Raw genomic sequence first — 14,726 nt, forward strand, 5'->3', positions numbered from 1 at the left:
GCCCTTTCTGCAGTTCCTGGGCAGGACTTGTCTGCAAACTTTCAGCCTGACTTTTGGCGGTGTGATTGCTGTGGAAGGCGGAAGACCTCACCTCTGCTCTCCAAGAAGAGTCCTCTTCTGTCACTGTGATTTGCGAGCGTGTGGGCCGAACTCGGTGGAAAAGCTTTTATGTTGTGTGGCTGTCAAACTGCAACCACATTTGTCTGATTTAAGTCATTTTCCCTGCTTACATCCCCCACAAAAAGTTTTGCAGGGGTCTTGATGTCTTGGTGCTCCAGGGCATCCCACAGTCCACCCCAACATGCAGCATGGGGCTGATCTGGAGTGCTTCTCACCTTAAAATTTTAATATAATATTTGTCATGAAGGCCTGCCATCATAACATGAAGACCATTGTAGCATCAAACCAAAGTTCCCAGTTCGCGGGCTGCTCTGAGCCTCGTGCTGCACCCCAAACTCTTTCAGTGCTTCCTCAGGGTGCACTGAGTGCCGTTATTTCTATTTGCAGTAGAAAAGAAACTCGGCTTCTGCTTTCCAGGAAGCAGGGCACAGGGTGTGGGCAGGCTCGGTGCCACCTGTGTGCTTGCCACCAGTGATCACGTGCTCCTCTCCTGCCTGCCTTGGTCCTTGAGGTGGCTCTGCAGAACCCGTAAGGTCCTAGCACGCATCTTGCAAGGGCTTATATTGCCCTTCCAAAGGTAATTTCCATCGTTAATGAATCTCTAGCTCCTTGCTTTCCCCCCCCCCACCCCTGCTGACACTAGGTGTGGCAACAAAATGTTTCCTTATTTATGCTGCACGCATTGGAGAATGTGATATCTGCTGCTCTACCTAGAGACCCAGAAATGAGCTGGGAGCAAAACTTTCAGCCCCAAATTAGCAATTTTTTTCTGGCTGTGTGAGGGACTCACATGTACATGGCAAGATGCTTCAGCCTTGGCAAGCCATTTTGTCCTTCTGTGTCCCAGTTCCCCATGCCTTAAAGGAAGCTGGAGAGGAGCTGCGGGGAGCCCTGGCTGGGCTCCTCAAGTGGGGTCCAGGTGCCATCCCCTCGAAGGGCTCAGCTTCTAGGCAGCAGAAGGGAAGCAGCAAGCCTGTGCAGCATGAAAACCTGTTAAAAATCTCTACCTGAGATCTATAAACCTATAAAAATCTACCTGAATTGTGAAACAGCTAAAACCTGTTAAGCTTTCTTGGCAGCATCCTACTTCTTGTTAGTAACTGTGTTATTTCACAGGCATCGTGGCACGGGCTCCCTGTGTTTTTGCAGCGAGGTGGGAGCTTCTCCAGCCTGTGGGATCACGGGGGTTGGGAATCAGTGTCTCGCTGGCAGGAACAGCCGCGGCCACGGGAAGCAGCACTGCTAAAAATACAGCATTGTGAAACTGCTGGCACCTCTGCTTCCCTCCTTCACTGGCTTGAGCCGCAGGATATCTGCTTTGCTTTGACATGCCCAGCAAGGCACCCTGTGGCCAGAATTTCTTCCTTTTTCTTCTAGCCACCAGGAAACCTATTTTGGAGAGAGGTGGAGGGGAGGGAGCAGGGAGGAAGAGGGCTGTGGGCAGTGGAAGGAGGCTGATGCACATCCTGGCGTACGTGAGTGTCTGGAGAGTGGCAGGGCAAAAGTGGGAGCAGCTTGGCCCTGTTCACTCCTTTAATTTGGGGCACTCCACAGCCATTCCTCGCGCACCTCATCATGGAGCTCATGGAAATTTCTTGTGGAGGGGAGGAGTGACTTAAGCTGCGAAAATGGGCTTGTTTCCTGGCCCCACAGCTGGATCTGGGAAATTTTAGGGTGAGCGGCCTATGGGTCAGTGGGGCTCAATCCAGGAGGGAGCCCCACGACATGCACAGTGGATGGGGTGGCAAACCAGGGCTGCACACCTGCCGTCACCGTGATGCTCAGATGGTAATACCCCATCACCTCTGGGGGGGCTGCCTTTTCCCTCCCCTCGGCAGCATCCAATGGAGGCTTCCCCCTGCTGTGCCACGTGAGAACAGCATCCCCGTGAAAAGCAAGCCTTGGGCAGGCAGGATCCAGCTGGAAAAGTCTGGCTGTCTGTGGAAGAAGCAATAAATCTCCAGAAGCTGGAAAACAGTGGTAAAGAGGGAACACCGGAGCCTGCCGCGCCACCTCTGCTGTGCTGGCAGGCTGCTCGGGGCACCATCTCCTGGATCCAGAGCACTAGTGATGCACCTCTGCAACTGCCCTTGTGCTGGTGGGGGAGCAGCCGACTGGGGAGGTCGGCTTGTGGAAGGCAGAGCTAAGAACATTGCAGTGCTGGTGTTGCTGAAGTTGAAGCTTTCGTTATTACTGCTCTTTTTAAAAAATAAATAAAGCAGTCCCCAAAAATGTAAATGGAGAGCTGTGCTGACACTTGGGGTATATCTTTGATGAGTGATCACCATGTCGCAGAGGCTGGGGCTGTCTGATGAGCTGGGCACACAAAGAGCAATGGGGTAGCCTGCATGAGATCCTGGGTACCTACAGCAGAAAACACAGCGATGTTTAGTATATGAAGGTATGCAGCCTAGAGGTGAGCATGATACTGCTATCAGTGGTTGCAGCTCTTCTGGCTCTGGTGTTGGCAAACGGCAGTGTTTGTAGGATGGGGAGGGAAGAAAATGTGGAGCTTATATCTGGAACTAGTTGTACTGAAAATGAGATTATCCCAAGCAAGGGGCAGTGGAAGGCAGGGTTACTGTGGTGAGCCAATGAGGTTTTCTCCCTCTTGTCGTTTTTCCTTTCGGAAGAAAGATGCCTTAATTAACATTCTGCACTGCTTGGTGGTGGAAAGATGTATGATTATAGTGGAAAAAGTTACTCATCATAGCCTAAACCCTCTTTTCATTAGTAAGTGAATGTCTTTTTCTCTTAAGAAATCCAGCTGCTAAAACTTTTGTTCAGAGGTTCTCCATGCTCTGTTAAAAAAGCAAATGGAGTCAGGTGGTGTGGGAGGGATGTGGGGTGTTCCTGGGGCACATTCAGGATGAAACTGGGAACATCTGGAGATGGTTCAGCTGGCTGCAATAGGCAGACCTCAACGCTGGGGTGGGTTTGATGAGTCAGAAAAGGCTTTGTCCCATTTAGTTGATGTTCCTAAACGATTAAGAAATATCTTGGGGATAGCTTGCAGCCCGCTTTTGGTCCTGTGTCAGGTGTTTTAGGGCAAACTGGATTGGAAAGCAGCTGCTGCTCCTCGTGCTGGTGTCACCCCAGCCTCACCACAGGTGGCAGAGAGTGCTGGGGTGGGTACTGCTAGGCACAGTGGGTGGCATGCCAGGGCAGAGCGATGTTTCCCTGCAGAGGAAGGTCTGCAGCCTTTTCTTCACCTCTCCCACCTAGCATAGAAACCCAAATCTGCCTCAGGATCTCCTCTCCCCTGGGAGCCACCAAGAAACCTTTACTTTGGCACTGATTGATTTGGGGGCATTCTCCTTCTTCTGAGAGGATAAACGTGGGCTTCGTTACGCTCTCAGACAATGAATACGACATGCCAGGCTGGATTTGGGTAACTTTCTGCAAAACCACAAGCTGCCTTATTTGGAGTTGGATTTGAGCATGAACCGGTTTTCGTGACTTTTTCTCCACAGCCAGTGTTTGGAGAACCTCAGGCCCTCCCAAGTGTGAGAGAGATAAGGGACCACACCAGCAGGGAAGTTGCATTGGTTGCTGTGGGAGAAGTGTTAAAAGCTGATTATTTTGTTGGCAAATTGGGGAGAGGCTTGTAAAATCTTCCCTCCCTCTCCAGGAGCTGTTGAGGATTTTCTCCTTCCGGTAAGCGGCAAAGCCCCGAGGCCGGCTTCCCTTAGGTGTTTTGCACAAATTGTGTGGTTTTACCCCAGCTTCGGTGGCACCCCTGTAAAAATCTCTTGGCTGGAATGTGCAGAAGTGAGCAAGGAGGAGAACTGCCAGCTGACCTCTTGAGGTGCAGAGCTGAACTTCCACTGACAGCCCATCTTGCAGATCCTGGCCCTTGTGTGTTCACCAAGGCTCTGCTGCGCTTGTGCAACTGGCGAATGCCACTGAACAAACTCTCTTTTCTTTTAATGTGGCCTTCGTGGTGACTCTCGTGCCTGTAGCTGACCTGACTCCCAACCCTTTTCAAAAAAACCCACTTATTTCTGCTTCTGTAATTTCTGGTGGTTATCTTCCCTTTTTTTGAGATTAATCACTTTGAGGTTTTAGGACACTCAAAATTAAATTGGCATTTGACCAGGCACTTCCAGCCTTTCATAGAAGTTGGATTCTTAAGGGGGTTGGCTTTTTTAATGTGTGTTTATTTTTTCCCCCCTCTCTCATGGTTTTAAATGGAAGTAGGGGGTGTCGTAGAGAACACAGTGAATCTTGCTGGAAATGCTCTGGCTTGAGTTCCTCTCAGTGCTGCCTTCCCTGATCTGCTCCTGTCCTCTGCTGCCATTCCCAGCCCCTCCCTATCAGAGAAAACAGTGAGGAAGCCAGTCATAAAACTTCCCGTTATTTGGACGTAAATATTCCAGTGGTAAGCTGGGTTGATGCTCCATATGGAGAACGTCTCCTCCTGTGTTTGAAGCGTGTGTTTATCCTTGCCCTAGGGGCTCCATCACACATGTCTGTGTGCACGTGTGTGTGCGTGCGAGTGAGTGCTCTGCTCTTCAGCTGGACAACAGCACGAGCAGGGCAGCTGTTCCAGCCTCGTCGACTTGCAGAGCCGCTCAGCTCTGTTGAGCATCTTCGTGGTAGCCTCCAGAAGTGGTGTGGTTGTGCCTTGGCCTGAACCAAGGTTTTGCTCTGCTTCAGTCCCTGTATTAGGGCCATTAAGGAAAGCTGTATGTGCCAGAGGAGTACTAGGTCTGCTCAGACTGGAAGCCTGACCCTGGATGGGGAGTGATATACACGTGAGGCTAGGGGCAGGGGGAAAACCTGATGTTGTTTCCTCCCCCCCTCCCCCGCTTTTGGAGCCACATTCTTGCCATCCTTCCTACCCAGTTCTCGACAAATCAAACAAAACCCAAAACACTGTTTATACATCACAGAGAAATGAAATGGGGTGATAACAGCCCATTGGGAAAAGGGAATACTTGGGGCTGATCCTGACTTCTGTTGAAAAGCTCTCCGAAAAGCCTCAGTTGCATGTCTTGTGCTTCTCAGGTAAGGCTGAGCCTTCCATTTTAATAGAGTAATAAAATAGCTCTTAGGAAAGAAATCACCTACAGGAACTGGGAAGGGGTTACACGTCCCCAGAATGAGCAGTCTTCTCATAAAACAGGGAGGGAAGATTGTGTGGCTCATGAGGTATGGGGCACAAAGCACACTGCAGCGGTGGGACGATGGTTAGGAAGGGTGTTCTTGCATGTGAAAGGAGCAAATAAGAATTTGCAGAAAGATGAAAACAAAGCTTTCTGCTCCCACCTGAAAAGGTCCCACTGCTCCAGGTCCAGCATGGCCAGAGCAGTGAATAACGCTGGCTTCCTTCTGCTTTCTCCCCAGCTGGCTGGAGGCATCATACTGGGAGTGGCCCTTTGGCTCCGGCATGACTCGCAGACAACAAATATCCTCTACCTGCAGCTGGGGGAGAAGCAGGCCCCAAACACCTTCTATGTCGGTAAGTCTGGGGATGCTGGCATCGCTGTGTGGGCATCGTGCCCTAGGGTGGACTGCAGAGTGCCCAGAGTCAGGGTGGAAAGCTCTGGGTGAGCAGCAAGGAGGTCAGACTAAAAATACCTCGTGCTGCCCCCGTGCTCCCCAAAATATCCCCTGCCATGGCAATCAAAGCATTCATTAAATGTTGGCTGTGGCCCAAGTACAGAATCTAAAGTCATGGCACCTAAAAGCGCAAGAAAATGTGTCGTGGCATGGTAGATTTTCTCTGGTGCTGTTCTCCGCTGTGGTCTCTCCTGGAGCATGTTTGGGAAGACGGGACTTCTTGGAAGCGTGTCTCATTTCCTATCCAAAGGGATGTAAAAGTAGCTGATGGAGTGACTGGTGGTGGAAAGTGAAGCTCGGTGAGCTCGTGACTCATGTTCTCCAGGAGGGGCAGGTGGAGCCTCTGTGTGTTATGGTTAAGCTTAGCGTGATTTTTATTAATTTGACAGCATGCTGGCTTGCTGGAAGATGAAAACCCCTATTTTTGCCCTATTCTCCACTGATCCCTCACAGATGAGGGGGAGCAGCTTGCAGGAGAGGCTGGCTGCCGGGAAGGGGCCTGGAGTGCAGACCACTGGGGCTGGTGCAAGGACCCGTCTAATCCAATGTCCTGTTCTCACCTGTAGCTGAAATTACCTTCTGGAAAAGGTTTTCCCTGCTTGCCCGTGAAATGGTATGGCTGAGCCCTCTCCCTGGTTGTGCCAGGTTACGGTGGATGCTCCCACTGTAAACGGTGGTGGGGTTTTCTCCCTTGCTGTCTCCCCTCTCCTGCGTCATGCCCCAAGGTGTATTTACAGCATTTCCCCTTTGTAGATTTCTACTTTAAAAAGAGAAAAGGGAACTCTTAAGAAGTTAAACTCTTCCCTTTCCAGGAACCAGCCCAAACATTTCCTTCCTTCTGGGGGCCAACAAATGACATCTCCCTAGTTAACATATTTCTTCCAAAACCTGGGGTACCTGGAGCGCAGGAGCTGAGCCCTCCCACCTGTTGGGCATCTTCTGCTCTTCCACCCCTTTTTGTTTTGTCTTTGTCCTCGGCCTTTGCTATTTAGAAGGCAGGGGGGAATGGACTGTGGGTCCCACCACTGTGCTGGGATTTCTTATGCCCGTGAACAGCCCATGATTAGAGGCTGGCTGTCTTTTTAAAGTTATATTCAGCAACAGATTGGCCTGGATTCCTTCTGGCGGCTGTAATTTCCATGCAGTAATAACAGCAGAGCATTTCTTTCAGCTGCTGCCTCTCCCAGCCAGCCCTCTGGAGTCTGAAGGCTGGATTTCTTTTTGCTTTTTCTTTTTTTTTTCCTTTCCCTGCACCCTCTACAACTGATACTCCCTCCTTTTTCTCCTCTGACATCCAATGTACACAATGTTCCCGCTTCAGGAGCGGGAACCTCTCTGGGGCTGGCCTCCAGAGCTGTGTTGGTGTGGGTTTTTTTTTGTAGCCCCGCCTTGCAAAGCACTTTTTGGTGTCTGGCATGGTGTGGTGGTCCCGAGGTCTGTCAGGAGGCTTTTAAAGGCCAGCCAGGCTTTGCCATGGTGCTGCAGGACAGGGGGAAGCAATAAAACTGTCAGAGGAGGAGAATTTGCACCATGGGGTTTGTACTTAGCGAGGAGGGGGGAGTGGGAAAACAGTGCCTTGGTGTCTCCTGGTTTCTCTGTGCCCTTTCCCCTGCCCCAGAGTTGGAGCTGTTTTATTAAAGGTTATTTTCCCTAGGTGTCTCTATGTTTATGGGAGTAGAAAAATAACACAGCTGGTTGGTGTGTGTGATTTGATGGCAACGGGGAAGTGGTTAGGAGGATGTGGGGAGTGTGGCAGCTACCAGGGTACCAGGTGTGATGCTTATTTGCCCTCAGCCCACTGCAGGAGCAGGAGGATGGGAGCAGTCCTTGCTCTCAGCTTCCCCTGCAGCCGGATCAGACTGCTGCAGCAGCCACTCTTGCAGCCCCCACAGGCACAGGCAACTGTTCCCCGGCTCGCCTCTCCAGGCTGCGAGGTGGGAGCTCCTGAGGTTGGGGTTTCCCACAGGCAGTACCCACTTGCCCCAGCACTTTGGCACTGCAACCACAAGTTATCTTGTGGGCTGGCTTGGGAGGTTATTAAACAGGCTCTTGTTCATGGACTTTTCCTCAGCACGGCTCGCAAAACATCTGATCCCCTAACCACTTGTTACAGTCTTGGCTTTGGCACTTCCATTTTGGCTGTGGACCCAACGCTCCAGCAAATGACAAGTTAACTGCTTCAGCACTGTAAAGACCAAGCAGTAACAGGGATGGGGGTAGCTGGAGCATCCTAGTTCCATGCTTTCATGACTATAAAGGAAAATACTTGCCTGAGCTAGGCTTATGGTCTATATGCATTTATTTACTGTATTTATAGCTGAAAAACTAAGATCTTTCTTGCTTCTTGCTCTTGTATAACACTGTGTCTGGAGGCTGGGCAAAGTGTTGATAGCAGGCCAAAGAACATCCTTCAAGAGAGATCAAGGCATTGATAAGTTGGATGCTAACAACTGGTTAACCAGTTCTTATTGACCCTACACATAAAGTACCATTTTAAAAAACACCAAACAAACTAAAACTATTTCAGTAAGTTATGAGAGTCCATGGGAAAAGGCTGAGCTGCTCCATCTCTGCGGATACCAGTACAAACTGGAACAGCCTGATCTCTCCATAATAAGTTGGTGCTGCAGTGTCACTGGTTTTAAGAGCCCCTGGGGATCTTGAAGAGGTGGGTGACACTGGACTTACTGTTTTTCCCCCATCTCAGTGGGATGATAGCGAGGATAATGTGACGGGAAAGCCAGGTTCCCCGTCCTTCAGGGATCTGGTTATGTGATGCACAGGGATGGCTGCTGCGGGCAAAACGCTTTCAGCTGGGTGGGGACAAAAGCCTTGGCTCTTGTTTGCTGTAAAACCTGAACCCTGGATTTCACACTTTGCCCCTTGCTGGGCCACCTGTGTGCTGGGAGCATGACTGGGCGCTCAGGCCTGCCACCCACCCTTCCCGTGCTTTCCCTGAAGCTGCCTGACGAGGAGCGGAGCGCAGCAGCAGGATGGTCTCAGCTTCGCTCTCGCCTGCCAGATCCAAAATAGGAAATCTGCTTCCAGCTGCTCACAGCAAGTGACAGGGTGACATGACCTGTGGCTCTAATTAGCTCGGCCCTGGGAGCAGGGCCAGCCACGAGGAAGAGTGCAAAGGCATCCAGAGCTGGGGTGCGGTTTTCCATGTAGCTTTGGAGGTGAGGAGGGGCTTGGTTTTGCTGCTGTTTAGGGGTTTTTGTGTTTTAATGCTAAATCGTCTCCTGAGCAGTGTCTCCTTCCCAGAGCACGCTGGCACTGGCGTTCCTTGGGAGGGGTGTAAGGTTTTGGACAGGCATGCAGTGGCGGGTTAAACTTGGCCACTGAGGCTGCTGCCACTGCTCCCTTTCCTTGCTGTCCTGTTCATGTTGTTGCCCCAACAGAAAGGCAGCAGGTTTTTTTCATATTTTTTTTTTCAGGGGGGGGGGAGGTGGGGGAAGTCCCTAGCAGACAGGCTGATGATTGTGGATCCGGCTCCCAGAAGGGTCCAGCAGCAAAGCCTGTGGGAGTCAAGGAGGGGACATCTGGGTGCAGCAACGGGTTCAGGCTGATTTTGAGGCCACGAGCGTGCCTGTGAAATGGTGTGCTGTGCTACGGCAGGACGGGAGGCTGGCTAACAGGGCACAGGCTGTCTAACAAGGTGAATTACAGACTCGTCGCTTTCCTGCTCCATACAAATACAATCCAGGATAATGATTTCTGCCCTCGAAATGAATTCAAGCTGCTTTTTGTGCAGACTGGGCTGGAAGAAATGGGCCAGAAAGCACAGGGATGCTTTGAAGTCTTTCTCAGAAATGAGTATGAAACAGTTGAACTGCAGTTGCATCCGCATGCTTGTCCTTGAAGTCAGCATGACACCGTTGCTGGCAGGCTTTTGTGGGTGTGCTCGGGATTTTTTGAAGTTCCGTCCTGAGGCTTTGCTGGCCTTGGGGCGGCCTGACCCTCGCAGAGGAGAAGCACTGCCAAGTGGCAGTGCATTCATGGGTAGGGAGCAGGATGCCTGCCTGAGCTTCCCCAGGGCTTGTCTGCTGTCCTCACAGCGTGTGAGGATGCTTTGGCCACTCTTGCTGTAGGTCCCAGATGTGGCCGGTCATGCAGAGCAGCCTGGCACATCATCCAGACTTGCGCTGGCTAGGCAGTTGTGGAGGAGCTGTCCCTCCTATCCGTAACAGCAGCTCTTTTCAGAGTTAGCCTTTTCAGGACTGCCTTGGACGCAGCAGTGATTTCCAGGGTTTCATGGAGGTTTTCATTGCAGAGGGGGTTGCACTGGGCATTGGTGTGTTGTAAAGGCTCTGGAAGCCAATACTGCTATAGTGAGTGTGGACTTGCCATGAGCAATGGGACTTCTTGGTTTCTGCTCATGGTCCCATCCTTGTCTTGATCCCTCCAGAAAGGCGTCTTTTAAAGGTGATGCCAATGTCTGTGTATCATGGGGTTAGACTCAACAGCAAATCTTTTGCTAAACTTGTTGTGAAAGGCCTAGAGAAGAGCCCGAGTCCTGTTCTCTAGGTACTGTAATAAACACCAGTGAAAAAACACCTTCCGTTTTGGCCTGAGGCACTGCAGTGATGCCTGTGGATGCACACAGCTGGTTCAGCACTGGTTTTTCTTACCTGTTTGTGCTCTACTGTTTCAAGGCTTCGTGTGTCAGTGGTTTGCCAGTAGGGGCTCAAGCTGTGGCCAGGCTTGCATGCTTGGGAGTGTAAACCAAGGGTTGCATTTGGCCTTGAACCACAGTGAGCAAAACTGATTATTTAAAAATTTTAATTAAATATTTAAAAAAATATGTTTATGGATTTTTGTAAAAAATAGGACTATATGCATTTTTCTCTCTTGGAAATAAACTTATTTACGGTTAAGAGCTATGTAATTATTTAGTTTCTTAAAAGCTGGCATTTACTGGTTCTAGATTTTTCTTCTAATCACTCTCAGATCAACTCCAGTAATATTGGAATTCTTTTTGAAATAGTAGTTTTGAGACAAAACACTTTGTCAGTACTGTCTGGCTTACACTACATATCTGGCAATACAAGCAATCTTTTTAATTTTTATCATAGAGTTCAATTTGTATTAAAAAAGCAACTTTTATTTAATCACAATTCAATCTACCTTCATTGTGGCCAACTGCTGCGATTCGTTCACTCTGCAGACTAAAATTGGTTACAATTTAAGGCCATAAATCAGTACCATCAGGTTTTGCTTGGGTCAGATACATCTGACTACAAATAATGCAGTTGTCCTCCTCCTTTGTCACCTCTCACTGGCTGTGCTGGGGGCCTGTGCCAAAGGTGGCTTCTTGCTTTTCAGAGCTGTAGCTTTCGTCACTTTCCTTTGAAAACCTGCTATGTGTTTAGGGATGCAAAGCCTACAGGAAATCCTCCACCTCAGGATTTGGGCTCTGTCAGTAGGCGAGACCCCTGGGCACGTGGAGGTGTCCAGCAGTGTGTTGTGGCCTGGGGCAGCAAAGGGTTGGGCTGGCATCTTCCAGCCTGGGTCTCCGGTGCTGCACCACTGTTGCCCCTTCCAGTCCTGGAGATGTGCAGCAGACCTCCTCCCCGCTTGCGTGGGTGTGCCAGCATTGGAAAACTCGGGTCCTCATCCAGTGTTTCTGGGGTAGGCAGAAATCTGACTGACTGAGGCATCTCTGCACAGAGCCGTTTTGGGTATGGGTATGTGCACACCAGGATGTTGTTTGGGGCTTTCTCCACCTCCCCTTTGCTTTTCTGACAGAGGTGTGTCCCGTGCTTCTTTCTGGCCTTGTTCTTGCAGACAAGGGCAGCATGCACAGCCTTTCATCTTGCCGTGTGAGGCACGCTGCCCCAGGAGAGCTCTCCATACTTTGTGGCCCTGTTGCTCCATCTGAAAGTCATTAGCAGCCACAGAGCAGCAATGTTTTTCTTCGGAAGGGGGCGGAGAGGGACGGAGGGGCTTCCCGGTTGTCATCTTCCAGCAAACTCTCTCCTTTTCCACCCCCTCTGCCTCGTCCCACTTCCAAGAAAGCACTGTAGGCTCTGCTGGGCCAGTTCTGCTGGGCAGCTGGACAAAAATGTCCCGGAGACCCTCCCTCACTGGCTGGCTGGTGCAGCCACCCGTTTCCCGCTCCTATTCCGTCCTGGAGGGACTTTCTGCTCCCTGCCTGTATCTTGCTCCGCTGTTACAAGGAAGCACGTCATGGTCATTTTTTCGGCTTACAGAGAGGGCATTTTTCCAGTTTGGTGGTGTGGGGTAGGATGGAGTCTCCCTCCCACCACCGTCTGGTGGTCCCACCCTTCCCTGCAGCAGGAGTGGTGTCAAGCCCTGTGATGTCTCCAGGCCAGGAGCCACGGCAGGGTAGGCACCACAGCCCACCCTCCTTCCCTCCCTTGGAGGCTTGCAAAACTCTTGGATGTGCAGAGTTGTGTCCCCCAGGAGCCTGTCCGTCGGGAGAATAAACACAAAAATCTCTTCCCTCTGCTCCCAGCCCCTTCTTAAAGCACATCCCGTGGGGAGGGCAGGCACGGCTTGGAGAGCTGCCTGGGCTTCCTGGGAAGCATGGTGTGATGCTGGGGGTGTGTGCATCTTATGTTTTTCTTCTCTTTTATGTCTTTTGGAAGCATTGCCATGGTGACCTGGGAGAAGAGACTGGCTTCCATTAGCTTAATGAGTTAAAGCTGCTGGGAGGAGATTGAAATGGGGGGAGGGGTAGGGCACTGCTTGGGAATGCCCATGCCTGGAGCTGCACAGAATTTCTGGTGGGGCACCAGAGGAGGGCTGGCCGGGCCAGCCTGCTCCCTGCTTGTTTTGGAGGGACTCTGCTGTGCTTGTGCCTCCTTTTACTTGTTTTTCATCATGTCCTTTTTTTTAAGTCTGGTTTTTTTCTACTTGTTTCTTTACTTCCCAGCAGGGACAGGACATGGGTTTTACAACCCTGCAGGCACCAGCTATGCCGCTTTAATGCCAGTGCAAGTACTGACATAGATTTCTGCCTTTTTCTCTCCCTTTCCTGCTCCCAGAACTGAGCATCCAGCTTCCCACCTGGCCCAGAGGCAAAGGGCTCTCCAAAGACCAAAGACGTATCATCTGCGTGAGCTGGGAGCTAAGCTGCCCTCTTAGCTGCTTTTTTTGTTCTTTCCCACCTAGCACCATCCAGAGAGAAGTACTCTATTACTATCAGTCCCCTCAGTCTGATATCTGGGGGCTTTCCACGTGGCTTAAGCTTTAGGAGGTCCCTGCCTCCCAGAGCAGCATATGCCCTGGTGGTGTCAGGGAACAGGGGGTGATGTTTGGTCATTGCTGTTGCTTTTTTCTGGTGCATTGTGTCCTAATGGCTCTTGAGTGAAGGGATCATGTCGTGGTTGCTGTGTTTCTGCTTTGGATTCAAACAGGACCCTGAATCTCTCTGTAATGAGTAGGTGAAGCTAAGACTGGTTGGTCCTCTTTCCCTCTTTCTGTTTTAAGGCTCCATCTCAAAGAGAGAGAAAGTGTTCCAGGCAGTATTGATACCACTCATCTCTGTGAGTCCTTCTCTGACTTCCCCAACTCCAAAGATGCAGGTCCTGCAGCTCACTGCTTGCTTTCATGGGTGGGTGGTTATACATGGCAGCTTCAGCAACCGTCGTTACTGCTGCCTTAACAGAGAACTGTGCCCTAGGGTTAGAAATAACGCTCTAGTGTTACTGCAGGATGTGGAGGCATGTTGGTACCATGAACACCTATAAATGATTAGCTCACTGTACCTGTTGCTGCAGCTCTAACTATTCCCAGGGTTACCTACTGCTGCTGACGGAGGGAGCAGCATGACTGTAGGCACTGCAGTTTGCATTTTATAACTCTCTTGATTTTATTTTTTGTTCATGGCAAACAGCATTTCTTGTCTTAAACCCCCTGAGAAAACGGCAATACAAATGAGCTGGGAAGTGTCATGTGAAAGGCAGCTGGAGCCTTGCTCATGCAGGATTGTGCCAGTTTGGGTGGAGCCCTTAGGAGGGAATGCTGCTTTGGTGAGGAGTTTCTCATGCAGGACCGGCTGGCAGGATTAACCCCGTCTCTGATGCTTACAGAGGAGGCTTGTGCTAGGGGGAGTCTGCTCTGACTTTAAGGAGGATAATGTGTCATTCGGGATGGGGATGACAGGTACCTTGCTCACAGACACTGAGCCCAAACCCATGCTAGCTGTCATCCTTGCTGCCTGCCAGGAATGAAAGCTAAGATGTGTCAGGCCGCTTTCAGGGAAGAGGTCTTGGCTGTTCCCGTCTGGGCTGTGGATGCTATGAAATAGCCCCCCAGCTGCCTGGTACCCAGTCCGGAGGCAGAGACACCCCACCGGCCCCATCCCTTGTGGGGAAACAAACGCCATCCAAAGCGTGTGGTGGGCACTTTGGTTGCTTTTGTTCGCTCTTGCAGCTTTCAGCTTGGCATTTCTGTAGAGAAACACCACTAGCATTTATGGTACAAGACACTATTGTTGCATTAAATACTTTGTGCTTTTTTTTAAATAAACTCTGGAGCAGAGTCCCACTTAGTGGCCTGCCAGGAGGCTGCTCTGGCCCTCAATAACAAAAGGCAGGACCATAATGGCCACTTGTTTGTGCCTGGGAAGGAAGCTGGCCTTCATCCCAAAAGCCTTCCAGGGATTTTTCTGGATTTCTGAGTTCAGGCCAGTCATCACTGCCCTCTCCCCCACCTGGCTGCGTGTTCCTGCTGTTCCCACCCCACTGGTCACATCCACTGGGCTCCGTCAGGAAGCAGCACACGGTGCACATCTTCCCTTCCCTCTTTTACTTATTGCTCTTTGCTTGCTTGACAGCAGCGCTGGCTCTGGTGAGGAGTTGGCGAAGCGTGAGCAGGGGAGAAGCAGGAAGCCGGGACCTCACTTGCCTGTCCGAGGTCTGCATGGCCTGTGTGGGGTGGGAGCTCAGCAGGTCAGGTTTGGCTTTGGTATTTTTTTGAGCTGCACAAATCCCAGCAAGTATACAGGCTTCTGGAAGACTTCTGTAAAACGGCAAATGGGTCTCTTTCCTCTTAGTCTCCTCCATCAGTTAAGG

The 14,726-nt window shown here is 50.8% G+C and overlaps 1 protein-coding gene across 1 annotated transcript in view; it reads left to right on the plus strand.

Annotated features, from left to right (window-relative positions):
• CD81 (CD81 molecule) overlaps nucleotides 1-14,726 on the plus strand; it is a 33,371-nt gene that overhangs the window by 5,265 nt on the left and 13,380 nt on the right. Inside the window, exon 2 of the mRNA XM_055722242.1 lies at nucleotides 5,470-5,584. Coding sequence (XP_055578217.1) covers nucleotides 5,470-5,584 — 115 coding nt within the window. The remainder of the gene's footprint in view (nucleotides 1-5,469; nucleotides 5,585-14,726) is intronic.

This window comes from Falco cherrug, chromosome 10 (genome assembly GCF_023634085.1).
Source record: "Falco cherrug isolate bFalChe1 chromosome 10, bFalChe1.pri, whole genome shotgun sequence".
Lineage (NCBI taxonomy): Eukaryota > Metazoa > Chordata > Aves > Falconiformes > Falconidae > Falco > Falco cherrug.